The 25533-nt window shown below is 50.2% G+C and overlaps 7 protein-coding genes across 7 annotated transcripts; 4 read left to right on the forward strand and 3 right to left on the reverse strand.

The window, feature by feature from the left end:
- Nucleotides 1-181: 181 nt before the first annotated feature.
- On the forward strand, nt 182-1891 carry VFPPC_18079 (increased rDNA silencing protein; the record flags this gene model as incomplete). The annotated part of the gene is made up of 1 exon (XM_022429737.1): nt 182-1891. One exon carries the CDS (start codon nt 182-184, stop codon nt 1889-1891), a length of 1710 nt encoding a protein of 569 aa, XP_022285149.1.
- Nucleotides 1892-6183: 4292 nt separating this feature from the next.
- On the reverse strand, nt 6184-7187 carry VFPPC_07028 (phosphoglycerate mutase; the record flags this gene model as incomplete). Its single annotated transcript, XM_018285960.1, has 2 exons — nt 6184-6816; nt 6879-7187. The coding sequence occupies 2 exons, from the start codon at nt 7185-7187 to the stop codon at nt 6184-6186; spliced, it is 942 nt and encodes a 313-aa protein (XP_018140040.1).
- Nucleotides 7188-8434: 1247 nt separating this feature from the next.
- Nucleotides 8435-9745, forward strand: VFPPC_07029 (ketoisovalerate reductase; the record flags this gene model as incomplete). The annotated part of the gene is made up of 1 exon (XM_018285961.1): nt 8435-9745. One exon carries the CDS (start codon nt 8435-8437, stop codon nt 9743-9745), a length of 1311 nt encoding a protein of 436 aa, XP_018140039.1.
- A 408-nt stretch (nt 9746-10153) lies between these two features.
- VFPPC_18080 (MYB DNA-binding domain-containing protein) lies at nt 10154-11127 on the reverse strand (the record flags this gene model as incomplete). The annotated part of the gene is made up of 2 exons (XM_022429738.1): nt 10154-10387; nt 10507-11127. The coding sequence occupies 2 exons, from the start codon at nt 11125-11127 to the stop codon at nt 10154-10156; spliced, it is 855 nt and encodes a 284-aa protein (XP_022285150.1).
- A 1060-nt stretch (nt 11128-12187) lies between these two features.
- Nucleotides 12188-12685, forward strand: VFPPC_16644 (hypothetical protein; the record flags this gene model as incomplete). Its single annotated transcript, XM_018294397.1, has 1 exon — nt 12188-12685. One exon carries the CDS (start codon nt 12188-12190, stop codon nt 12683-12685), a length of 498 nt encoding a protein of 165 aa, XP_018140038.1.
- A 471-nt stretch (nt 12686-13156) lies between these two features.
- On the forward strand, nt 13157-13390 carry VFPPC_18081 (hypothetical protein; the record flags this gene model as incomplete). The annotated part of the gene is made up of 1 exon (XM_022429739.1): nt 13157-13390. The coding sequence occupies one exon, from the start codon at nt 13157-13159 to the stop codon at nt 13388-13390; it is 234 nt and encodes a 77-aa protein (XP_022285151.1).
- Nucleotides 13391-17674: 4284 nt separating this feature from the next.
- On the reverse strand, nt 17675-24799 carry VFPPC_07032 (pre-mRNA processing splicing factor 8; the record flags this gene model as incomplete). The annotated part of the gene is made up of 1 exon (XM_018285963.1): nt 17675-24799. The coding sequence occupies one exon, from the start codon at nt 24797-24799 to the stop codon at nt 17675-17677; it is 7125 nt and encodes a 2374-aa protein (XP_018140035.1).
- Between the last annotated feature and the right edge of the window lie 734 nt (nt 24800-25533).

Consider the following 25533-nt stretch of genomic DNA (forward strand, 5'->3'; position numbering starts at 1 on the left):
TGACCGCTGACGTCGAAGCTCAATCTCCACAATTTCCAACTTCCCCTTGAGCTGTGGGGGACCAACACTACACTTTCTAGAGTTATTCTTCCGTCGAGGCAAGTAATGCCGTTGTAGAGTGCAATTTCCGCCTTGTTTATCCCCATACGGTCCCTATGTGTCGACGATTCCAAGCCCGGCGATGAATCCCGCGCCGCAGCATTCGCGCGATGGTGCTGCACTGAGAGGCGCGTCGCTCGCTTTCCAGCGCAGTCCAGGCGTTACGTCGCCTATACATAGCGAGGTGATTACGAATCGATCTGGTGCGAGCGCGACGGACGGCGATTCATCTGGACATCAGGTCGCTAGGGCACATCACGGGAGGCTGGATCCGAAGAATCCGAGTTTCATAGCGGCGACGCTGGCGGCCAGTAGGACGGGGAGCCCGAGTGGGAGTGCGAGGGTGAGCTTGGCTGCGGATGCTGTTGATTCGGAGAGCATTGCGCCTACGGGGAATTTGATATCGTTGTTTGAGGGGCGGGATGGGAAGAAGGGAGGGTTGCAGGAGAGGCAGAAACATGGGAAGCTTGTGAGAGGTGCGACGCCGGATGGTGATGATGGGAGGACAGTGGCTTTGCCGCCTGCGCAGGCTAGGAGTTCTGAGAGGATATCTGCGATGCCAATGCCCAAGCCGAAACTGCCGGTGCAGTTGACGTCTCCGGGGCCGTCGAAACCGAAACCTCCGCCTCCGAGGGAACAAAAGCCAGAGGTGTCTGCACAGAAACATGCGAAATCAGCTTCCAAGGCTAGGGTGAGGACGCCGAGTCCTCCTTCGGTTGTTAGTAGGTCTACGGCGGAGCTGCTGTCCCCCAAACCGATGAGGTTGATCAAGCCGACTCTTGCGCCGCCGGTGCTGAGTAGTCCCCAGGCGAGCAGTCCGGGGACGTCTGGACAAGAGGCTTCTTCGCCGTCGCCAGATCCCGAGAAACGGGGTCGGAATACAAACCTGCGACCACCGACGCCTCCGAAACCGAGGGGGAGTCACAGAGCTGCTTTGAGTGGGAGTCGGCGTCGTGGGAATTCAGATACACCTTTATCAAGGGGCAGTTCGTCAACAACTCCTCTCACTGAATTTGGTCTGCCCATTGTTTCGCCCTCGCCGTCACGTCCAACTGTTCGGAAGAGTACACCTCCACCAATACTTAGACGAGACTCAGTCGCCAGTGCTCCGACTTCACCAATTCCCATTTCCTCGCAGCGCCGCCGTCTCACCACCACTTCTACCAGCAATCTTACACTGGATCCTCTCACCAGTGCCATCATGGCCAGCTCCCTCGCCTCGTCTCGCCTCACACCACATAATAGTGGATCTTCGTTACCGCCGCCCAGCCTGCCTAAGCGGCAGAGGTCACCGCGTCTGCTCCAGACACTCCGCCAGCCTCAGAGCTACTCGGACGAAGATCCTGAACGGCTAAAAATAGCACACCGTCACAAATTATCTAGTAATAAACATGCGCATCACGAGGGGTCACGCAAACGATGGAGGGATCAGATTACGCAGAGAGAGCGGAAGAGGTATGAGGCGGTGTGGGCGTCTAATCGGGGGTACTTGCTTGATGATGGGGCGTTGCAAAGTTTAGATGGTGAGGTAGATAGAGTTGTGTCGGAGTGCGTTGCGAATGTGGTGGTGAGGGAGCTGTGGAAACGGTCTCGTCTGCCGGGAGATGAGCTCATTGAGGTGTGGGAACTGGTTGATCGCGGAGATGTTGGCATGCTTACGAGGCAGGAGTTTATTGTGGGCATGTGGTTGATAGATCAGAGGTTGAGGGGGAGGAAGTTGCCTGTAAGAGTGTCGGATAGTGTTTGGAATAGTGCGAATGGTGTGCGTATTTCGAAACCCAAGGCTCGTTAGGGGTTTGTTGGTTTGTTGTTTTTTGGGGGATTAGAGGGGAGCTTTGCAGCATGATACCCATGACGTTGCTTAGATGTATGGAACCAGGCCATAGATGGGCTTCATAGCCTTTTAATACATGTATAGAAAACTTGGTGTCTCAAAAGGATATGTTGTTCATTATCGTTGGCAGTCTATGAAGATATGGTACCGTGTCAGAAAAGGCCACTTTTCTCTAAACCTATGCGAAACAAGCAAAAATGATTCAAGACCGGCTAGAAACATAATCTGCGGATGTCTCATCGCCAAAAGTAACCGTCACATTGTAGTTACTCAACGTGGGCATGTGCAATGCGCCGTAAAGGCTCATCAAGCTTGCGGTGACGATGCCCTCGCCCCTAGGGGCATCTGCAGGAATGGTGATTTGTCTTTTGAAATCATTTGCTTTATTCGATGCATCTAGGATGTGTTAGCTCCTGGCTATATTTATGTTTGCGATGGGAACGTACCTGGTCCGAGGTACATGGTTCCAGCAACGAGTCCTAGACTCTGGGGCGTTCCGTCGCCGGGCGCATACCCGAATGCAATGGCTACGTCGTAGACTCTCTGGATGTAATTGGAGCTCTTGATGATGGCATCGATTGTGTCACCGGGCTTGATGGTTGAGGGGACGGAAATGCCGGTGATGCGGGCGCTGGCGAGGGACAGGAGGCCCGTTGCTAAGGCGATTGAGGAACGCATTTGGATTTTTGGTATTGATGACTTTTGTTTTTGTGTTTTGTTTGTTCTCTGGTTGTTGATGTTGGAGTTTGCTGATGAGTTTGGATTGGGTTGATATCCTTATAGCTGAGCGGGAAGGTGGTTTCTGCTCCCAATTCTTTCGGTGACCTGATCGTATGCCGTTGCTTCACCTTCAATCAAAGTCCGCTAAAAGGTATTTTTCTTGTTGGTCAGACCAGTATGTGGTCATAAAGGCGTCAGCTCACTAAGACGACAGTCAAGCCAATCGATCATGTCTGTATGCAGCACGAGGTCTCACATCCCGCCTTCCCCTTCGTATCCAGAGCCCTCATCTATTTTTACATGCACGTCCAGTAATTACCAGCGCATCGGCAAGCATCTTTGAACGCTGTGCCGTGTCGAATTCCGCAGGTTGGGTGTCCTGTATGCCCATCCAGTCAGATTGTTGCAATCTTCGGCGCTTGGGAGCATACATATGTTGATCATCCCGTATCGGACGACGTGCCGTCCATGACTGGGCGCCACGTATGCCGCGATCGAATATTTGCTTTTGGAGCATTGCAATCGAAATCTGGTTTCTGAAAATAAGGGTTGCGAGGCGTTGGCTTCCGCTGCGGCCTGTCAGTGCGTTCGTCTTTGAGGTGGCACATTGTTGTGTGGCATTAATTGACGTCGTGGGTAATTTCTACAGGCTGCTTCGGAAATCGAGTTGGTAACAACTTGAAGTTGGTGTTGTTGGGTGGTATTCACAAACACAAACAAAACGGGCGTTTGTATCGATGCAGCACAAATCAACTGCTCATTAGCATAAGTAAGTGGTGATTTACCTGCATTTTCCCAATGCAAACACTCTCACGAATGCAGATTCATAATTCGTATAATTATTCCCCAGGTCCCAACGCAAACGTTATGCAGCATCTGGGGTCTTCCAGATAGAGAGATGTCGTGAAGAAACGAAGGGAAAAACTACACCCCCAGGAGTCTCCATCCTGCCTGTTGAAGTAACATTGAACCACCCCGTCACATCCAGTGCCAACTAAAGTACGTTCTGGCGGGCAGGTAGGTAATGTTTCATTCGTCGAGACGGCAGAAATGGCGAAAGGAAACAAATCCTTGTTGCAGGAACTTTCGCTGCGGCGCAGTCAATAGACAGGCCTCGATGCGTCCGGCTCGGATCGCGGCTAACTCTAATAAGCTGCATACAGCACTGTGGTCTGTACAGTAATAATAAGTTAAGTTACAGTACAACCCGGGTTGCCGGGCACTTATGTTATTGCTTTGATCGTTCTGCGCCATTTTCCTTGTTGCCGATCGGGTCATGGAACTGCTTCTCGACCACCAGACAGACGCACGTCAGCTTGACTTTGACGTTTTCGACATGCAGCACATTGGTGCATTGCAGATGCCATGCACAACGATCTACCGTACCCGAATATGTTAACAGATGCGTAATATGCGTAATATGCACCTTGATAATATGTTTCATTCATGAAATGTCTCTTCTTAAACTCGTTGTTCCCGGGTAGAGGCCACTGAAAAGAATTCTCAAGTAACGCGGTTGAGACGACGGGCTCATGTCTGTGACCTGGTTCAATCCGCGTCATCTTTCATCTACCCTGTTCCATGGACGTCAGTAACTTATCGCAACATCTTTCGAGCCAACTGAGGTATTTACATTACCCTCCGATGCAACTTTGTAGGACTAAAAACACGCCCTGGGCGGCTCAAGACCAACTGCTCTAATCTCTTTCCGGCAATGGTCGTTTGCATTCTGAACTCGAAATCGTCACCGAGCAAACCTTGATGCATTATAACAGGCTGCTTAGCTCGAAATCAAAAGGCAACGTCGCAGTGGTAACCTTTTTACCTGTGCCACAGCCTGGAGTCTCGGAACTAGTCGAGAGTGCCGAGATTATTGCCTCGAGAGACGATATGTTCAAAATCGTCAACAATACGTTCAACCTGCCGAAGCTTCTAAGGGCCAACTCCATCATTCTTAGCAAACCAAATATGTCACAAAGAGTGGGTTCACTGGTCACATAGATCCTGAGCGACTTTTCGTTGACGGCGGCCCAAGTCTGTGCAGAATTACCACGCCCAGATCAAGGCACTTGTTCTTACGGCCCAACATTTCTGTGGTTGCATCCTCTTCATTTGTGGTCAAAATGCGGAAACGGGGCATCTTCTGTGAGCTTTGTTGCTCCTCAAAAGCTGAGAAGGGCACCAAAGACTAATGTCTTTCCAAGAAAGTCCTCAGTTGCATCAGATCCTGCAGAAACTCGTGACTGGCGGATAACAAGTCAGAATCTGATAGTTCTCCGTATCCGTTTGACTGCGATTGGGCAAATTGCTTTGCCGTAGCAATGTTAGCCAGTTGCCTGAAGAATAGCCGGTTCACAGACTAACATTGCGCTGAGAATGCACCCAAAGCTTTGGCAAATATTTTGTTGCGTTTGTTCAAATAGTGACCAAACTTCCTCGATACCGTCTTAGACCGCAGTTTCCTGCTACACCGTGTAAGATTCCCAGGCGATCTCTCGAGGGCAGAGCACTAGAAGTACAATATTTACAGTCGCAGACTCCGGTTCATGGGGGAATTCGTTGTTTAGTTGTTCATGCTGGCTTGCATAGACCAAGTTGTGATGCTTTTCATGGAAACCATATGTCTTTGAAACAATGAAACCAAATTCTCTCGACGAAACAAAGCAAGTCTACACTTCGTTTTATCGTCGCTACCTAGGCTGATGTGACTTCTTTGTCAGCATCTTGAGACATCCCGAGTGTGAAATAATCATATCCTGGGGAAAGTCTCAGTACTTTGCACGTATCTGCCCCAAATGGCACATATGAACCGGTCCTTTTTGGGAGGAATTTCGGCAGCGGAAGCTTCTTTGAAGCACATTCAACATCATGAACCCCAAGACTGTTCTCAACGGCGCGGAGACGCCGAGGTCAAAATCATGACACAGTTTAAACTGCCATTCATGTGACGAGTTTCGATTCTCCAGGTCTCAAAGGGCGTAACAAGCTCTTCGCCGTTCACACCAGTTTTTTTTGGCCGATTCTTGATTGTAACTGTGAGTGTTTTCAAGGGCCTGCGGCGGACCGGCGGACCGCTTTGAACAAGACAGAGTAACGGGCCGAGGCCCCGGAATTCGACATGGCCAGGGGCAGAATGTTAGACCACACTTTTATGAAATCAGATGCTCAAACCCCGTTGATAAAGACGTGACTAGTTGTGAACCGACTTCAATTGATTGACTGAGTCTGATCTTTTAGTGCAGTCCAGGTAACCCCGGAATGTCTCAGTGTAACCGTCAGGGGCTCCATCCCCGTTTGTTTGTCGCCACTTTTTGGCCATGCCGCCCAGCCATGCACTGCCGAGACAAAACGGTGATCAGGCCATGGATGCGGATGCCCAGCCAAAGTTCAGGTATTGGTGCGGGGTCGCACTCGAGCTTTGACTCATTGCTATGCTAGTAAGTCTGTGTGTACGGAGTATGTGTCTATGTGATGAATCGTCGTTCAGGACGGCGCAGTTGAGGTGGGCATGTTGAAATCCCAAAGACCTCTCAGTTCGGAATCAAGGTGGCTGCAACATCGATTCCGTTTGCCTCCGCGATTGGTGCTGAGCACTCCTCGCCTCTTACAAGAAGGGCCAGCGATGTGCCTTCCCTGACCCTAAACTCTTCGCCATTGCACACTTCTAATATTGCTTCAATAGCAAAACTGTGAACGGTCAATGAAACAAATTCGCTCTGATCCGACGAGAATATTTGTTCTAATGCTTCCTGCTTCCGCGCATTATGCTCATCGCGGGTTTCCCATCGTGTTTGGCCCGAGAATTGGTCCTCTTCGGTGACGTTAGCCTCAATTGTGTACCCTGGATAATTTTGCTCAATCCAAGTTCTCGGCCTTCTCAGGTCACAAGTATGAACTGTGAAGCGCTCACGAATTTGCTCCTTCACGACCGGACAGAACAGGGCGCCATTGGTCCTCATCAGCCTGGAAAATACGATTTCTGTGGTTTGGAGGCACCTTGCCAATGGGCTTGTGTAGAGCGTTTGTGGAATTGGCATGCCATCAGCGGCCACCCCATGGCGCCAGAACTCTCCAAGATTCTCAGCCTGTTGGACTCCTTCCTTGTTCAGGAATGAATCGAACCAAGTAATCTTGTCGTCTCCTTTCAGCAAAGACCAATAGCTCTGGCGAATATTTAGCTGAGTTGACACAATATACTTCTGAACTATAGGTATGGTTGACTTACATCCCATGCCTCGGTCCCCACCTCCCTATGCTTCTGGTTGTGATATCCAAACCCGTGACGAGTAAGGTACAAAACCTTGTATGAGACATTGGCCGGGGCATCTCGATTCAGAGACCTCACATGGTTGGCGAATCGTTCCCAGTCTTTGTCATTTCGCATATCCTCGGTGTCTGTAGGATACTCACGCGATAGCAGAGCCAGACGTGGCTGCGTGATAAATCTCTCATTTGGCAACTGCTTGGCTATGTCGGCATGGCTCTCGAAATAACCAGGCACGGCTTGGAAAATCCATTTCTTGGTGTGGCCCATGACAATTTTGCACTAGTGGCAGAAACTTTTCGGTTCAAAGGTCAACTTTTGGTAAGATTCTGTGATGGACCCAAACTCCGGTCTGTAAGCAGGGACTGACGGTATGAAAGTGATAGGGTCAGGAAGCGAATCGTGTCCAGGTAGTGATTTCTGTGTGAGGTGTGCAATCATCCAGTCCTGAATATTGGCATGTGCGAAGGCCCAGAGATGAGAAAGACTCGCGAGCAGCGAACGAGTTGACAGTCAGTGAAAAGTATGCTCACGCAAGGAAGCACATTCAGACACGCCTCAACAGGTCGTTTCGGTGGTTGATGCTGTTTTCCAACATTGAACGTTGGGCAGCTTGGATTGGACAGCATTGATGCCCCACAGACTGAAGAGACCAGTCCAGTTTGACAGGTGTCGACGCTGAAATGCCACCAATTACAACTTCGCAGGCTGCTTTTGACAGCTTTCACTCCCATGCTGCCGAGTCTCTCCAGCGTTGGCATTGAGACAACAGGCTCGGGCTATCTCCATTGTGCGCAATTGTGGCGTTGACTTCAATCGAGCGCCCGGGAGCGAAAATGAAGTTGACGGGGTCAAAACGGCACATACAGTTTCTTTGTCAAGGTTCATAACTTAGAAGTTCACCCGGTCCAAGCTTGAGACCATGACAGAGAGTACTAGGTACGTACCTATTGCCAAATCAATTTCAAGCCATCAATTGAAGTCCTTCGGGAAGGCGCGACCAGCCACCCAACAGTCAGCCACACACCAAAGCTGCACAGACAGCCGAGAAGGAGCACCGACCTTGCAGCAACTTGTGCATGAATTCTCCTTGTGCCCGCCAGAACTCGAGCTCAGTCGTTTTCGTTTCATCATCTCTGACACCGCGAGAGACGCCAAAAGGATCTTCTTCCTCGCATAAACTCTTAACATCTGACAGAACGCACCAACACCCTGGACCAAACAAAATACCAGAAGGCTCTTAAGGGACCAACCAGCCGGCCCTGACAGAAAACGCCAAACCCAGACAATCGGGGCAGGCGCCTCCAAGTTTGTCACAAACGCCATTGAAAAACACACCCGGTGTGCGATAGTTTCTCGCCAATCAATGCTACGGATTAGAAAGAACGCCCTCAATTGACAAGATTTTGACTTTGTCAATTATGACTCCAGGGTCAAATCTGATCCGTCGCCCCTTCAACTGGCCTAATTGGTCACCCAAATTCATCCGGTTCTCCTCATCATTTTCGAATTCCACAATGTCATCCAGCCAACAGCCTGCCTGGTTGAAAACTCTTCTTGCAGATCAGGGACCTCCACCCAAGTTGTTTGCATGGACACCCGAAAATCTCGGTCCGGGTGCAAAATATAATGGCCCTGCTAGCCTTAGACCGAAAAGGGATGACCTGGATGAGCGGATATACATCCTCGGAGTCGGCAACATTGGAAGACTTTATGCAAGCTATATAGCGAGGCAGCCTGTGCCTCCGGGCATTACCCTCGTGGTTCACAGAAAGGAACTTCTGTCTCAATGGGTTGAGGGCGATGGTGTCGAGCTCACTCGTGATAACACCGTCATTAAGAACAAGGATTTCGATATTGAGTGGTGGACTCAAACTGCCCCGGACCATGGCCCTGTACGGGAAGTGGCGGACGGTGAAAAAATACGCAACCTTTTCATATCAACCAAGGCATCGGCCGCCATGCCAGAAGCAGATCGACTCCGAGGATACTTGGACAGGCACAGCACTGTTGCCTTTGCTCAGAATGGCATGTCCAAGCTCTGGCCACCGCACGGCCAAGCATATATTGCCGGTCGATATCAGGCAGGCAACGAGCCCAGTTTTCTAGCTTGTATTGTTCACCATGGCGTGCTGTCTACAGGTCCCTTCAAGAGCATTCACACTGCTCCAGCGGACGCATCCATTGGTCCGGTACTCCTTAACCCACAACCTCCCCCCAGTGTTGAATTTTTGACGAGGCGAATCACTGATGCGCCGCTGCTGAATTCCAAGTCCGTCTCGGCCGGCGAGCTTTGGCTGCTTCAACTCGAAAAGCTCGTAATGAATGCCGTTATCAACCCCCTGACGGCACTGCTACGTTGCAAAAACGGTGAGTTATTTGCAGGCGGCGAGCATGATAACCCCCTACGGCAGGTGCTACACAAACTACTGGCGGAAACGAGCGCTGTTCTTCAGGCCCTTGTAAATCACGACAGCAGTGCCAGTCTCCTAGCCTCGTATGCGAACCAAAATCAACCGACCAATTCAGACCACTCCGTCGAGAACGTCCGCAAGCTGCAGAGAGAGCTAACAGACCGGTTTTCTCTGCCGTGTCTAAAGAAGAAGCTCTATACATTTGGTATCAAGGTTGGTGAAAATCGAAGCTCTATGCTTCAAGATGTGGAGGCGGGAAAACCAACGGAGATTAGAGATTTCAATGGCTGGTTGGTAGACATTGCAGCTTTCCTCGGCCAGGGCCTGGACGTGTCAACACACCAAGCCCTCATAGAACTGGTTGAGGCGAATTCAATTTTGGATAAGGATGCCCTGGTAAAGAGACTTCTCTAAAAGCTTTTGATTAAAAATAATAATAAAGAAAAATCAACAAAGGAAACCTATGGCGTTAATCATCGTTACTGCTAGTCCAATACGTCATGATCGGTATCTGCCGTGAAACACCGGCGTCCCAAGGCGCAAATTCCAGAAACGCCCCTTTTTTTCTTTCCTTTTGATTCCTCTCTGATCATGTCAGCACTGCCACATGCTGTCTCCATCTATCACTCATAGGCCGTTTCATTTTTCCTGTATACAACGCCCATTAGTTTGCAACACAGTCCCCCGTAACGTTTCCGATCATCCTTCCCTATGCACCTGCACAGTTGACCAAACCATTTTGGTAACTTTAGAAAATTCACCTCTCACGATCGTCCCACTCCAATTGTGCCGTCTCGGATTCGTCAGGGATATATGTTCTGTTCATCCGTGCCATGGTCTGTGTATTTGCGGTAGTTCCATTGTGTCTGATTCCTCAGCTGCGGAGGCTGATCTCGGAGACATGGATTGCCATGTGGCATCAGGGTCGTCGGCGCCGATGAGTTCCAAGACTCTCTCCCTACACGCTGCTGGTGTAAACCCGGATCCAACTTTGTGCGCAACAATACGCCACTTTTCATTCTCATAGTCGGTCAGAGCAGTTCGAAGCTTATGGTCCTACCATCCAATCCATTAGTATTCAACAGCGACGAGTAACAGCAGAGACAGATTTTGAAGACAAAATAAATTCATAACATCTTTGTACAAACGGAATCTTCAAAGGAAATTAGACGTACCATCTCGTCAGTCCATTGCGTAGTTTTGGCCTTCAACTTTGTGCAATAACGGACCTGTAAGGTACCTGATGACCGTCCAGGGAAGAAATCCGCAATTTGCTTCCACGTCAAGTTCTTTTGCTCTTTTAACTCGATAAGAAGCTGGTCATCTTCAGCGGTAAACTTCAGTTTCGGGCCGCGCGGGCGTGGCGCTGGTGGTGGCATCCCTACTTGTCCAACCATACTCGGCGCTCCGCTACCATCATCTCGTCGCATGGATTTGGATAGATGCCCTAGATCTGGAAGGTGATGATGGTGGTGCAATTGCGGACCTTGTGCTTGGTGAGACAAACTCCCAACGCCGGAGGATGCTGCCGCTGCCGCCGCTGCTTGTCCATAGGCTGCCCCGATGGAATTAGACGGCATCGTATCCAAACTTGACTGCCCTAACGAGGCAACTCCACCCATCGAAATATCGAAGTCATCTTTACGAATTCTGTTGACGCTGTTCGCAACAAATGACGCATGTCCTTCCGTAGGCGATGCCGTAGCAGCGTACATGGGTGTCGTTACAGAGGTTGCCGAGCCGAACTGAACATGACCAAGGCGATGGCCACCCATCTGTGACGAGTCCAACTGCATTGTCGGAGAGTGTTGGTGTGATTGCTGCTGTCCTGTCACTCCTGGTCGCGATGAGTGGTGCCCATGTGCCGGTTCTGGTGAGGTATTGCTACCAGTACTGCTGCCCGTTACGCCGGAATGATGAAAAGACGACCTCGGTTGTTGTTGGCTACTGTATGGATATTGCTGCGAACTTTGGAAAGGGTTTTGCTGGCTTGGAGATGAATATGGTTGTTGAAGCTGGCTCTGGTTTCCGCCCTGGGCTCCATGGCCAGCAGCAAAGTCCACACTGTAGCCCCCAACTCGATAGTTGTCCGCCAGCGTGTCTTCGTTTGGCGCTCGGATTCCGTCAGAGCAGCAAGCTCTGAGCGGCGCCCTCGCCTCTTGACAAACAGCCTTGATACAAATTGAATGCCCTCGCGGGCTCTGTCGCCGATGGAAAGGGGGCTTCTCGACGTTCTGTTGTTTTCAACCTCGAGTGTAACAAGAGTTTCGAGTTGGAGTCGGCTGTCGTGGAAGTCGGATGATTATTCGTCGGGGGCAATAACACCCGGTAAGCAGGGTCCGCCTGTAGCAAGCGGCGCCTGCGAGAGGACTGGCAAGCGCTCCTCTTCCCGTGTGTGCTGCCGAAGAGATGTAGCTAGTGCCCAGAGGAGCGTTAGGTTACCAATATTCCACAGCCCAGTAAGTAGGGCTACTCTGCCGTGAGTAAGAGTGGCGACGACCAGGGTTGTATTTTGGTAACGAGTGAAAGGGTGTCGTAATAGAGTATGTTTGGGGTAGTTGCAAGTATAAGAGGTGGAGAGAGTCGCTTACTGAGTGTCCCCTTTGTAGGTCCGGAGATATGCTTCTTCTTGTATTAAGTACTTGACGATGAGTTCTTGCAGTCCCGTGTCTTAAGATACTCTGTTCCTGACTGAGGGTATTAGTGCGAGGATCCAAGTCGATATTTAACAGGAACCGCAACGTTCCGAAGAGTCCTTGGATGGTGGCAATTGCACAGGCAAGATGCCGAGAATGGGGACCAAGCTCAAATGCGTCGGTGTGGATCTCAAAAGGTTCTCTGCCTAGGTAGGTATAAATGCGATGGACTCATGAGAACGGAATACCAGAGACGGCCGCTTCGTCGAGTTCAGATCCTTTCTGGAAATGGCTCCGGCCAGGGCGGACCATCTTGGGTTGGTGCAGATCGGAGAATAATTTAATGAATTTATGCCATCAGTATGTCTCCTGTCTTTCGAAATGGGCACGAGTTTCCGCTGGCACTTCCCTCTTTTGTTCCCGTCAAGATGTGTTGTGGGCACTGCCAAGTACATGGCCAGATGCTTACACGGTAATATCCATGGGCAGGGGTGGCCATCATGCTTTTCAAGGACCTTTCAAGGGCATCTGTGCCACTAGATACAGAAGCAAGGTCATCTCAAGCCAGTCAGAGATAGACCGGCCAATATCCGTAGAGGCGTGGCCCAACGGCAGAAGAAGGCCCGGAACTACCGCCGCCTGTGGTTCTCTGGGGCAGACAACCAAGCATCTGCCGCGGTTGTGGCCGAGAGCCCAGAGCAACAGCAGCCTACAGTAGTCCATGCAGAGAGAAATGCTTTCACACCACTCTCCTCCACTCTGTGGATGATAGGACAGTGTGGTGGTGCTCAGGCTTGGACCGGGGCAACACGTTCTATTGTGTGTTTGTGGAGTACGTGTAAGTGTTAGCAACAGGGGACATGGCAGAAAGGTTGGCAGGACCTTGGAGATGGGGGTATAATGCCTGTAGCGTGGGCTATAACAGATGAAAGGTCTGCTCATCTGCACATTCTCATAAATCGAGAAGACTAGCCTCCAGAACAGTCCCCCCCACGCGGGCAAGACTGCATAGGCTGTGTCAAGGATGCCACGGGAGTCCGATTAGGGGCCAGTCGATTATCCCTTGAAAGACTCCGGAGCCGTTTGGGGAGCTCTGCAAGGAAAATGCAGAGACATGGGATGATATCCCAATTGGAGGGCTGGCGGGCCGGTTTGCAGGACAGGTTGCAGACATAAACGGCGGGCGTACATGATATTCATCAAACGTCGATTACATGCTTTGGCAGCCTGTCGACCAGCAGCAAGTGGATCATCTGCGGAGCGGGATGAACACCAATTAATCCAGTGCCTGGCTACCCATTACCCGCAACTTGGTGGATTGTGGCAACAGTTGGCGGCATGGCCAAAGCTTTCAATGAGCACGACACGAAGAGAGCATGAAGAAGTCTGGAATAACTCTTGCATGGGGCTAATCCCGAAGTAGCCACACAGAGAAGTGAGAGGTGAATGCTCGAGGTTTGTATGCCACGGATAAATTAGGCCGTGCGGTACTCCATACTCCTGAGTAGCATCTCGTGGCACCGAGATTAGCCTTCCAAGGCAAAGACAATTCGCCTTTTCGGAGTGGAAGCCGAACTTGACACAACGGCCGGCAGGGCCGTTGAGAGTCCACTTAGGTCCGCTCGTCGGTGGTGTATGGATAAGACATGTGCACGGCGTGTAACGAGAAAACTGCGCAGCACTGCTCCTCGGTGTGCAGAAACTTCACTGTGATTGCTGCAGGCGATTTGGGAGGCTTCAGTATCGGATTGGATGCTTTCTTGGCCATTTTGAGTTGGCCTCGAACGTGCGAGTTGTTTGGCTCCATCTCCCTGCTTGCAACGTTTACTTCAGCCACCCCCCAGTTGGCTCAATAACGCTCATGGCTGGTTGTTCCTTGCTGCCCGTCTTCATCCCAACGTGTCAATACAAATGACAAGGCAAGCTGCTTATGGTTTTTCGTTGCTTACCTACGATGAGCATCCGGATGCAGCGCAATGCGCTTTTCCAAAGCCCAATGCCTTGTGGCCTGTTCTGATGCAGGAACAATTGCAAATGAGAAGCGAGGTGTCAAAACGCACCGCCCCCAGTAATTAAAAATTACGGCTGAGCCAGTATAAGCGAGAAATGCAAGGCCTAGGCTGCGGGGGCCAATGTGGACAAAAGCCAAGATCAAATCAAAGAAAACGAGGGTCGTGGCTGAAGATGGGGGCGCAAGTGTTGACGAGTGGCCGGACAGGTTTGTGATGCATTAATGGGAGGACGCAGTGCCACGCCATGCCATTTCACGAGCAGACGACGATTGCAAGCCTGGACTCGAGCATTTAGGGGGTGGTGTGAAGAACGAATGTCGATGCGAAGACATGTGGTACAGCAGGAGAGGCGTGAACAGAGATGGCGAACAAGGACTGGAGGTTTCGAAAGTTGAGGCTGGTTAAGTGGCGGTTAAGGAAGGTGACCCTCAGCTCAATCTCTGTCCAAGTGGGCAGGCAGGCGCTTGGAGTCACACCTTCCCTGACGATGAGGTCTGGTCTTGCAGCCTTTGACCAGACTCAGCACTTTTGCGGTCTTCAACGCAACCTAACCTAAGCTCAGCAAAGTACAAACGTGTTCACGCAAAGTCAAAATGTCAAGTCTGTTTGGCATCCTATGAGTCGCAGAAACGGCCCTTTTTCCTTATTCTCCGCTTTTCAAGTCCACAGCTTCCGGAATACGGTATTACTGTGCTTCTGTCGCATACAACGTCACTCATCCTTGGTCCTTTCTCTGTGCTGCTCCATAAGCCTCCAGCTCCATTGTCCGACCAGACAAGGGGAAACCTTGGGGCTGGGATCGACAGCATTACAGGACACACACGACTTGGATCGATCGGACGACGAGACGAGACATGGAGAGCATTCACATCCCAAACGTCTTTCTTGTCATGAGGCGCCTGTCACCTCATCTGCCTTCGGTCATGCACGCTGCCGGGGGTGCCCAGGTTTCCACAATTAGACTATGATTGTGCACATGGACCAGACGCCAACACCAGGGTATGTGATGGGCTGGCGTCCGGGGCCATGAATGCCAATGTGCATCATCTGAATTAAATTGACAATTTTTTTTCTTGTTGGTATAAAGCACAGGCCTAACATGATGAAATATGGACCAGCCACTTTGCATTTATTCGGCGCTATGCATGCGTTGCCTCGCCGCACACATAACTAACACAGGGACAGATGCAAATCCTACCAGCATTCATACATGTCGTATCCACCAGGCTGCCGGCCCGGTAGACGCCCAGTATACCTTTCGATGTCATTAATATCCGGGCCGGACGCGATGATAGGCCGTCAATCCGACATGCTTGGGGATGGATATTCCAAACCCAAAAGGGGGTATCACTATTCTGTCAAAGCGCAATACTACTGCTACTGCTACTACTACAATTAACGTTGATTCGGTGTCAACTGTAGTCCCTAAACTGTCGGCAAATTATATGTTCGCTCACGATGTACGGAGTAGTCAGGCACAGTGTCTCGGCATATGGGCAGTCCCCTTGCGGAGGCAGTCCCCTTGCGGAGGCAGTCCCCTTGTGGGAGGATCAGCATGCCCAATCCACGTTTGCATATGGAGCACAACAAACTCCATCCCATCTCCTAATGAACCTGGACAGCCACAATTCGAAGACACACCTTTGACACCACCACACACAAGCACAAGCACAAGCACACACCCGCACTGGCATGGCGCTAAAAATACATCGGTCTTGGGCAGAAGAGATGAGCCAGTATGACAGCTTAAATCACCTTCACGTCAACGCTGCAAGAGCTCGATACGACTGGGCTTTCAAATGCTATGTGATGCAGTCAGGTAGCCCAGCTACCGAGGCCATATTTAACTCGCCAAACCGGGTAAAATGAACGCCGAAGTCACATGTTGATACTGCAATGTGGCTCTGTGGTGATTTCTGGTTCAAACCAGATGTAGAAATGGATGGTGCCGTCGATTGACCAGACTCAGCCCCATCCCCCAATCTGTGGCTCTGGCCAACAGTCTGTGCTCCATTACGATCCCCTGATGTGATATACCGTCAAATACGACTCAGTCTGTTCCCTTCAAGGCCCGAAACGGTACCGACAGACGAACGATGCTCCTCTTCAGTCCACTTGACTAGCTGACATCAGGGCGTCTCTCGACTCAGACTTGTCGGTCCCCTTTGACAGGCAGTCTTCGATGATGCTTCGCTTTGTACGACGTTACAGCTCCAAAATCCCCCATTCGTCCATGGGCACGTGCTGGCCAAAGAACTTGTCCTCAGCGTCCCAAGTTTATGGGCCAATCGTATCACATGCACCCTGGTTGGAGCTGCGACGCATTAATGCATAATGAATGAATGGGGCAGGCCATTATGAGGGGGGCTGAATGGTCTTCTGTCAGGAAAACTGGCGCCATCGACTGTGCATGGGAGCAAACTCACGACAAACTACAAGATGGTCCGCGTTGCATACTCTGGGCGGCTTGGTGATCCGATGCAAAGCAGAGCCGTTTGACGAGCACGGGGCGGTAACGGGGCACAAGGCGCGGTTCCGCGCCCTCGGTGAAGCCGCTTGAGCGCTCCAACGGTCCGTGAATCCACCACCTCGGCCAGATATCACGGGCACGGACTGAAGCTTGAACGGATATGCTGGCGCTGCCTCCACAGTACCAGCTACCTCAACCCGCGTCTCAGTCTTTTTGGTACGTCATTGATCCTTCATACGATGGCAGGCAGGCGGCAAGGACTTTGCACATGTGTTCCACTGGAACCGAATTAGTTCAGTTCCGGTCAGGCTCCTCCCTGAATTGGCCAGTGATTGTTCGGCTACGGGCATTTCCACCGCCTTGGGTTGCACCAGATCGAAGTGGTACAATGTGATTGCCGAAAGTTCGTCATCCAGAAGAGGAATGTAGCGATTGTTAGCTTTAGGCGACAATAATGCCATGTCGATGTCTCTAAACAGTAATAAGTGTATGCAGGTGCTACAATATGTGGCTTGATACGATCATATTAAGTGTACTCCGTATACCCGGATATATCATTCTATACAATAATATACAAGAATATACTGGAATATACAGAATATACTGGAATATATCTGAAGATGCCAGAGCATATTTGGGGATCTTACAACACAGTAGCACGTACTGTAGTAGTATCGCCCACATAATACAATTGGACATATTAGACATAACATTGTGTAGCTTATCAATCTGGGCTTGTATTGTGCTCCTTTTTGTACTTCTTGCCAACCAACTACTCTTACATACATAGCAACTCTGTGCATCGTAGCTATCAAACAATAATGCCCATCTCTCCTCTAGCGAAATCCTTTTCCGATACATCGCCAACTCCAATCTCGGTCATTTCCTGCGTGCAAAAATAAAAAAAGAAACAAAAACATGCTTGTGCGACTGCATTGCCCCTTTTCCATCCACTTCGGCACCGCCGTCACGAAACATGATTTGCGGCCGATATTCCTCCGTCCTGTTCGGTGCATATTAATCCTTCTCTGCTTTTATTTCCTGTTTTCGGTTTCATAATGCTAGTAAAGACAACGAATAAGATGAAGATGAAACATTAATAACAGAGATATTAAATCCGTCGCATACTCCGAAATATCAAAACATGTGACAAGGTAAAAACAAATTTTTGGACCGAGCTTGCGTTATGCCCAGGAAGGTGGCTATATGCAATAGCAGGCAGCGACTATTCGAAGTTGTCGGTTCGGTCCACCCAGATGTCTTCCAGCTCGGCAAAACTGTGAAAGTGAATAGGGCGGTGCTGATCGTTGTAGAATGGAAGGGGGGTGTCGAGCTTCACATGAACGGGCTTCTTTTCCATGCCTGCAAATGCACTGCCCATGAAGCTGTAGTTCCATCTTCCATCGTCGGGTACGAGGAAGAAACCCCTGAATCTCGGAGACAAGAGCAGTTTTCGCTTCTCTCCCATGGTCGTTGTGAATCCCTGCGGCTGGTCACTTTGCGTGTCCTTGTTCTCGGCTCCCCATTTGTATCCATGAGGTGTGAGGCCCCATGCTGAAAGAGAGACGCTACCGGGCGTGAATGACACGGAGACGGTTACAGTGTTTGTCTTGTCCCACTCGCTGTGGGCGTCGAGAAGCTTGGCGTGCTCAGTTACATCAGCGGCAGACATGTACGGCAACTCACTGCCTGACATGGTGTGAATGATACCAAGTGGCTCCATGCCGTCCAGGAACTCACTGCGAGGAAGCTGCTGAGGAAGTTGAACGTTGCGTAAACCACCAATTTGCGGCATCATGACGATGCACTTGACCTCCTTGACTTGGTCGTTGTCGGGAGGGGAGGCACCATACAGGTATCCGGCCACCTGAACCCTGAGATCCGCAATCGTGATGAACCTCTTCAGGATGTTGTTTGGCATGACGTAGGTAACGTCGTCCAGGTCATTGTCGACCGAGGACACATAGATGTTCTTGGCTCTGGTTCGCAAGTTGGATGTCGCAATGGCTCTTGTACGCCATTCTGTCTTGGAAGCAAAGGTCTGCTGTTCAAACTGTGACGTAGTCGTGACAATGATGTCCTCACCGTGCACGTTCTGCGTCTTGGTCGTGACAGCAGTGAGCTGCTGCTGCTCTTGCTGCTGCTTCTCAATTTCTGCTGCCTGTTGCCTCTGCAGAGAAGGAGCAGAAATCTCCATACCCAGGATGATGTCACGGACTTCACTGCTGGTCAAGCTTGAGACGTTGACGTTGTTCTTTTTGCCATAGTCGTTCAGGATGAGATCTCGTAGCTGTGTTTCAATCTTGATCCATTCTTCGTCAGACAAGGACGGCCAGATGTGGTGCTCATGAGTAATGACAGTCTTGTCCGGTCGGAGAATGAGTTTGGTCTTGTCCGGGTTGACATGAAGAGCACGAAGAATCAGGACCAGACGTGAGAATGCAGTGTAGGATGAGATACTCTTCAGCCACTCGTCATACAGGTTGAACAATACCATTTGAGGCTCAGTAGCTCTCAAAATCATGTCTCCCAGCTTCTCCACCTTCATGGCGGCCTGGAAAGGAAGTTGCAACTCAGATGCTCGAATGGAGATATTGGGGAAATCAACCAATTGGACTTCGAGAGGGTCCAACAAACCCTTTCTTGTAACGATAAGCTGTTTTGGCTGTTCTTCCACAGGAAGTGACCTAATCAAAGCCGCAACTTCTTCAGCAGTCTTCCACTTGGCCAGCTGTCCAAGACGTTTCTGTCCAGCCCAGACACTCGTGTGAATGATCTTCAAGAACAACTGTCCAGTTCGAGGGTTGAAAATGAAGATAGCACCATTGATTGGCTTCGTGGTCAAGTTGCCTTCGAACGTCTTGTGAATTGTCACACGGTAGACGTTGGTGTCGTCAATGAATAGCTGAGTCTGGTTGCTAAACAGCTCTGAGTAGTTCTGCGAGTTCAGGAATTCTTGGTTGCTCTCAGAGGCGTACAGCTGCAGACCCTTTCGAATACGTTCGCGCAGAACATAGAGAGCAGGATTGGCCTTCATGATCTTCGCCATGGCTTGCTGAATGAGGACCTTCAAGCCTGGGAAGTACATACCATACGCTGAGTACAGGTTGTAGGCAAGATCAATACCAATCATCAAACCTGTCGCTGAGGGGTAAATGCTCGAACTGTCGGTAGTGTAATCAAGGTATTTGGCGCGAGTATATCTCTCAATGTCGTGCGAATCGTAGTCACCATAGCGGAGCTGTACGTCAATCCAGAACTTGTTTGTGGTGGTTGGCTCGATGACATCCTTGGTGTCGAACAGCACAGACGGGCGGGTGACGTTCCACTTGTGACTTGCAAAGAGGAGAATGTCTGCACAGGAGCTGTTCATCTTGTATGATTTTCGGGGATGGATTGTCTCCTTCTGCACTGTCTCGATTCCAAGGGACTCCAGCTCTTGGTCAAACACCTGGCAAAGATCCATGACAACAGACTCATGAATCTTTTGCCACAAATGAGCCCGGAAAATTTGAATAAGCGAAATTTTAAGAGTAGGGATTTTTCCGTGCAAGAAAATACCTGTCAGATCCAGTTGCACCTGGAAACCGACGTACACGTTTGCGCGGTTGATGGTGGGCGACCACCACAACGTAAATCGACGATTCGGAATCTGATTGAGACCGGACCTTTGCGCATTCGTGAGCTTTTTAAATTTCATCGATTCTTCAAAGCCGCTAGCCTTTTCCCAAAAGAGTCCTTCCCATGAAGGAAATCCTGTTGCTTTGAAAAGGGTGTGCTCCAAAATGGTCTCAACACCACCAAGTGCCTGGATCACGTCGGTGCGATACGCATTGAGGTTCCACAATTTTCCGTCGTGTCGCTGACTAGTCCACCAAAAAGGATTGGATTTCATCAATTGATAAATCTTGAATTCAGATCTAGCTCGGAAACCTTTGTCAAAGCTGAGTGTGCTGCGGTCCTTTTGGAAGAGGGTGTTGATTCTGGGCAACCCGCGATCCCAACTATCTTCGAGATCTTCCAGCGTCAAGCGACGATTCTGCTGATTGGCCTCGAGTCGCTTCTGCGAGTACTCAGTCCAGACACGCTGGGAATCAATAAATTCAGCCTCCCAGGGGATGATGTAACGGAAAATGTTGGGAATCAAGGTTTCCTCATCATGTGTCATACCAGAGCGGTAATGCGTGACGCCAGTGTCTGTTTGCTTGGACCATCGCTTGTCACTGGCAGGAATCAGGATGTGCGATCCTGAAATCATGCCCAGGCCGCCAAGTTCCTTGGGTGTGTAGAAAACTGCAGGTGGGAAACGGGACGGCATCTTCGAGTTCAAGCCGATCTTGACACGGGTCTGAATCTTCGTCTCACATTTGACAATGGTATCGAGAAGTTCAACAGTAGAAACTGCTGCTTCACGATAGTAGGTGAAAAGAGCAATCAGAGCAGTGTTCCACTTGTTGGCAATCTTGGTAAAGGTTGTCGAACCAGATGACATGAGAATTTGCCGGATACGATTATTGAACTTTTGAATGTCCTCTTGGGTGACCTGCAAGAAAGCATGTGCAGTTCTCTCCTTGCTCGTGTTGTCGACCAGAGACCAGACGCTGTCCTTCACCGGGAACTCATCGTTTTGGTTTCGGATCTTGGGGAGAATTCGAACCTCAAATCCGCACATTGAGAAGAGCAGGTTCGGGTTGTCGCGGCTGTACACGCTGACGAAGCTGTCGTCCCAGTCAATCGTTGTAACGGATCGTGGCAGGCGGTTCTTCAAGTCCCAAAATACGGCGCGTCCCAAGTTCACATCGTGTCTCATCAGGCGCATACGAGAGTCCCTTGGCCAGCACTTTTTACTCTTGTAGCCAATAACGTTTTCGAAGTTAGGATCAGGCTGCTCAGTAAGGAAACGCTGGATAAGATCCCTCGACTCCTCGGCCGTAAATCGCAAAAAGACCCAAATCTTGTCAATATAACGGCTGTAGAGCCTGATAGGGTGCCTGGTTTCTGTCTCCCGATCCCGGAACTGCAAAAAATCATTGGGACTCTGAGGAGGGCCAGCAATCTCGCTGGCTCGTTGAGGCCCCAGTAGAAGAAGATCCAAAACAAGACCGTAGAACTGGAACACGAAGGCTGAGAACTGAAGACCACGAATCATACCGTAGCTGTTGACATGGTTCATGTCCTTGTACGTCAGCTGAACATTGTTCTTGGCAGTGATGTAATCCGCCAAGTTGTGGTCCATGATAAGTCTCAGGAGAGTGTTGAGGAGTGTAAGCTCCATCTTTTCGTAGACCTTGGAAAGTTCCGTTTCCACCATGACGTTGCACTCGCCATCTTCCGTCTCCCAAACTTGGCTCAAATTGTTGATGCCCTGAGCCCACTTGTAAACCAACAATGGTGGCACTTCGGAGTCTGAAGGCTTGATCCAAGCAGGGAAGAGGTGTCGCTGGTCTGCTTGATACCACAAATACTGATCAAGATAGGCATCGCTGATTTTCTCGATTGGCTCGATATCGTACACGGGGTTGATGGTGTTGTAGTTGTCGTTCATGTCAATATTGACCTCCTTGAAGGCTCGTTGGGTGAGCAGGAATCGCTTGATTCTTTCCAATGTTGTGCCAGGGCTGTCATAGGCTTGCTCAATCAACGCAAGCTCTTCACGTTGACTCTGATTCAGTCGGCCCTTCACTGAATATGCCTCTCTCAAACGTTCCAAAGCCAGGATCAGAATCTTGGTGTCATGCTTGTATGAAACGCTCGGGAATGGGATTGGAGAAAACTTTCGCGATTCCAACCAGTGGACAGTGGTTGTGTAAATAGCTACACCTTCCTCAGACGACACATAAGGACCGTCTTTCATGTGGTTGTGTTGTCGTTCCTGCTCAGCCTTGAGCCACAGTCGGGTCAGACGACCAACGTTTTTCTTCGCGACTGTCTTGTCCACAGTTGCTCCACGACGAATTCTCTCACGGTTGTAGTGAGCTACAGAGATCCACCAGTCTGCTTTTGACTTCACATATCGAAGAATGATGTTCTCAATTGGTGCAGGCAAACCAGGGACCTTCCAAGGAATGTTACTCTTCCAGCAGCGCCAAGCTTCAGACAAATGCTGAAGCACAACGCTGACCTTGTTCTGCTTGATGCCTTCTGGCATCATGTCCATAAGATCAGACATGACGGACTGGCGCAATTCAAGATCAAAATGCGACTCGACACGTTGCTTGGTGACCGTCTTTGCAACGCCTTTACTGTGTCGGCCTTCAAATTGACGAGACAAGAGGTTACCAAGCCATCTCTCCAGTAGGGGGATGATGCCTCTCATGAAAAAGAGCCATACTCTCCAGGACGGGCCCCAGAAACCACAACCTGGGCCTTTGCCGACCGGACCAGAATTGAACCGATAATAGATCAAGTGCTTCAAATCCTTGCAAGTACGAATCTGATGCATAAGCTTATATTTGTATCGGTACATTCCAGTGAGCTGTCCAACGTGGTTGAAGGCGTAATGGATACCATCCGCAAGCTGGAAGGCATCAATATTGCCGAGACGATACTGAACTTGGGCATCCACAATAAGCTTTGTTAATCTCAGGATCTCACGCATAAGGTGGAATGCGTTTCCGAATCGAGATTTCTTTCGCTCCTTGGTGGTGAGTGTCTTGACAGGCTTTAGGTTAAAGTTGTAGTCCAGATGAAGATATGTCAAGTTCTTTCGGTGAATAAGCAAGTTCAACATGTTGAAACCTTGTCGGCAGACTTGAAGACCAGCTTCAACCCAATCGATGGTTGTCTGTTGGAAGAACTTCGTTTGCTTGAGAGAGCGCAACAGGTTTTGATTGTTGTGCGCGTTCGGCTTCTTCTTGTGAAGCTCGTTGAGGACGAAGTTCTTCAGCAACTTCTGGTACGAAACTCGAACCTTCACGGGTGGTCTGTCGGAGGGAGGATGCTCCAAATACCACTGCTTAACCAGTGGCACATCCTGGGCGCGAACCATCTTGCCAGAGCGTCTATCGAATGGGAAGGGAGCCCACCACAAGTCGATTGCTGACGACGTGTGCTCGTTTTCGAGTTCCTCATCAGCAAGGAAGGGCTCAACCGCAGCAGGCAATTCAAAGGCGTCTTCTTCAGGCTCTTCGTTGCTTCCTGGTCCGAAGAGTTCATCTTCAAGTGTAACTTCCACATTCTTCGGAGCGACCGTGCGGGACGAGATGGGGTTAATTCGTCGGTCGAAAAGAAACGTGGGCAGATCAGGGTCGTCAGCACGGTTGAAGACAATCTGAGGGTGCGAGTGCCACGTCAGATGCACGCTTCTTGGTAGAGAATTGTACAGGAAGGGAAATGCGACTCGGAATTCGGTTCGAATCGGGGTGCGGAAAATGATACGATCAATGGCGTTGAACTCGCCGAAGTCCTCCTCGTTGGGGTCAATATCCTTATAAAGCGGTTCGAAACGCGGGCCACCAGGAAGTGCGACGTTGAGAGCCTTTGCAGTCAGGAAGCTCTTGAGATCGAAAAGGTAAAAGTAGTTCTTATCAACAACGTCGGAAATCAACGGCCGACTGAGTCGGAACAAAGTAGCCATTTGGGGAAGAGTGAGATTCCATGTTTTGTAGCTCGGGCCATTGACGTGCGAGGTATCAAGAAGTGCTCGGTGGTCGTAGAACCACTCGTAAACGGCCTCATCTTCCTCCTCATTCAGCTCCATTTGGATGGGTTCCAAAGGTTCCACATCCTCGATGTTCTCGGACCATGACAGAGGCGGTTCCTCGTCGTCAAAGGGTGGGAATCGCATACGCTTGAAAAGCCTTCTGTCAGCCTTTTCCTTTCTCATAAATGTCCACATCATTGCCCATTGCGCAAAGAAGACAGGCTCGATGACACGCGGTGTCTCGTTGACCAAAGTCAAGCACCCGTTGACATGGTACAGAACCTTGACCTCGCGCGCTGATTCCCAGGGCATTGGCATGTTTTCGAGCAGCTTCAGCACTGCGTGTGGCATGAATTTCAAAGCACCCAGGTAGCTGCGCTTGTCGTTGGTGTACTTCTTTTGGGACACATCTCCGATGTCCTTGACGATCTTGCGAAGATGCTCAGGTGGCATGTCAGCCTTTTGGGTCTGGACAAAGCCCGCCTTTCGCTTCTCTCCGAATCTGTTTCGCCGATCTCGAAGCCATTCTTTCTTCTTCTGTGCAAACTTCGCGATCTGGGGATCGGACGGCGGGTGGTATCCAGGGGGGGGAGGCGCTGGCGGCGCAGGTGTATCGGGAGGTGGCGGCAGTGATGATGGAGGAGGTGGTGGAGGAGGAGGAGGAGCAGCTCCCCATCCTGGGGGCGGCGGTGGAGGAATGCCCGACATGATGACTTCGCGATGTTGTGAGGTGACTCGCTTCGTGAAGTGATGGTCTGCCTGTCGAAGAGGCTACACGCTGAGGCGCGTATCTCGACGCGCTCGTTCTTTTGGTGCCTCTATTTTCGAGTCGAGGAAGCAGAGATTAACCCGACTCGCGATCCCGCAGGCTCGAAAAATAGGGTGCCAAATTCGCAAGGTGGCACGTTGGCGACCAAAGTGATGTTATACAAGGCACGGAGTTAGTTGTCGCCTCCATCACGACAATTTTCTGCCCTGCAGCTGCAACTCCGGGACCCATAAATCTCATCACGTGATCTTGAAATCACGATTCCATGAACATTTATCAATTACGAAGTATATGTTGAGGTAAATGCTCTATTTTCTTGGCATGTTGCTTACAGACTCATATTTCACCCATTTTGGGTTAAATTAGCTTTCATGGAGATGTAGCGTCTCGGTTGTGTGCACTGCCTAGTGTTTCCAACGTCTTGGTTACTTACTTTCCGCTACAAGGCAAATATACTACAGTTCCAGGAGGCTTTTCTTGGCTAACGTTACCGCACTCACCAAAAAATAAAATCCAATAATACACCAGGCAAAATACTATTACAAACCAAGGAAACCAACTCTTCTACTTCCTACACCGCACAAAATCTAGTTCAAAGGAGACAAATCCATTCATACCATCCCACCTACAGGGTACCACCGCCGACGACAACAACGAACCAATCACAGCGCCC

The sequence above is a fragment of the Pochonia chlamydosporia genome, chromosome 7, assembly GCF_001653235.2.
Source record: "Pochonia chlamydosporia 170 chromosome 7, whole genome shotgun sequence".
NCBI classification, from domain to species: domain Eukaryota; kingdom Fungi; phylum Ascomycota; class Sordariomycetes; order Hypocreales; family Clavicipitaceae; genus Pochonia; species Pochonia chlamydosporia.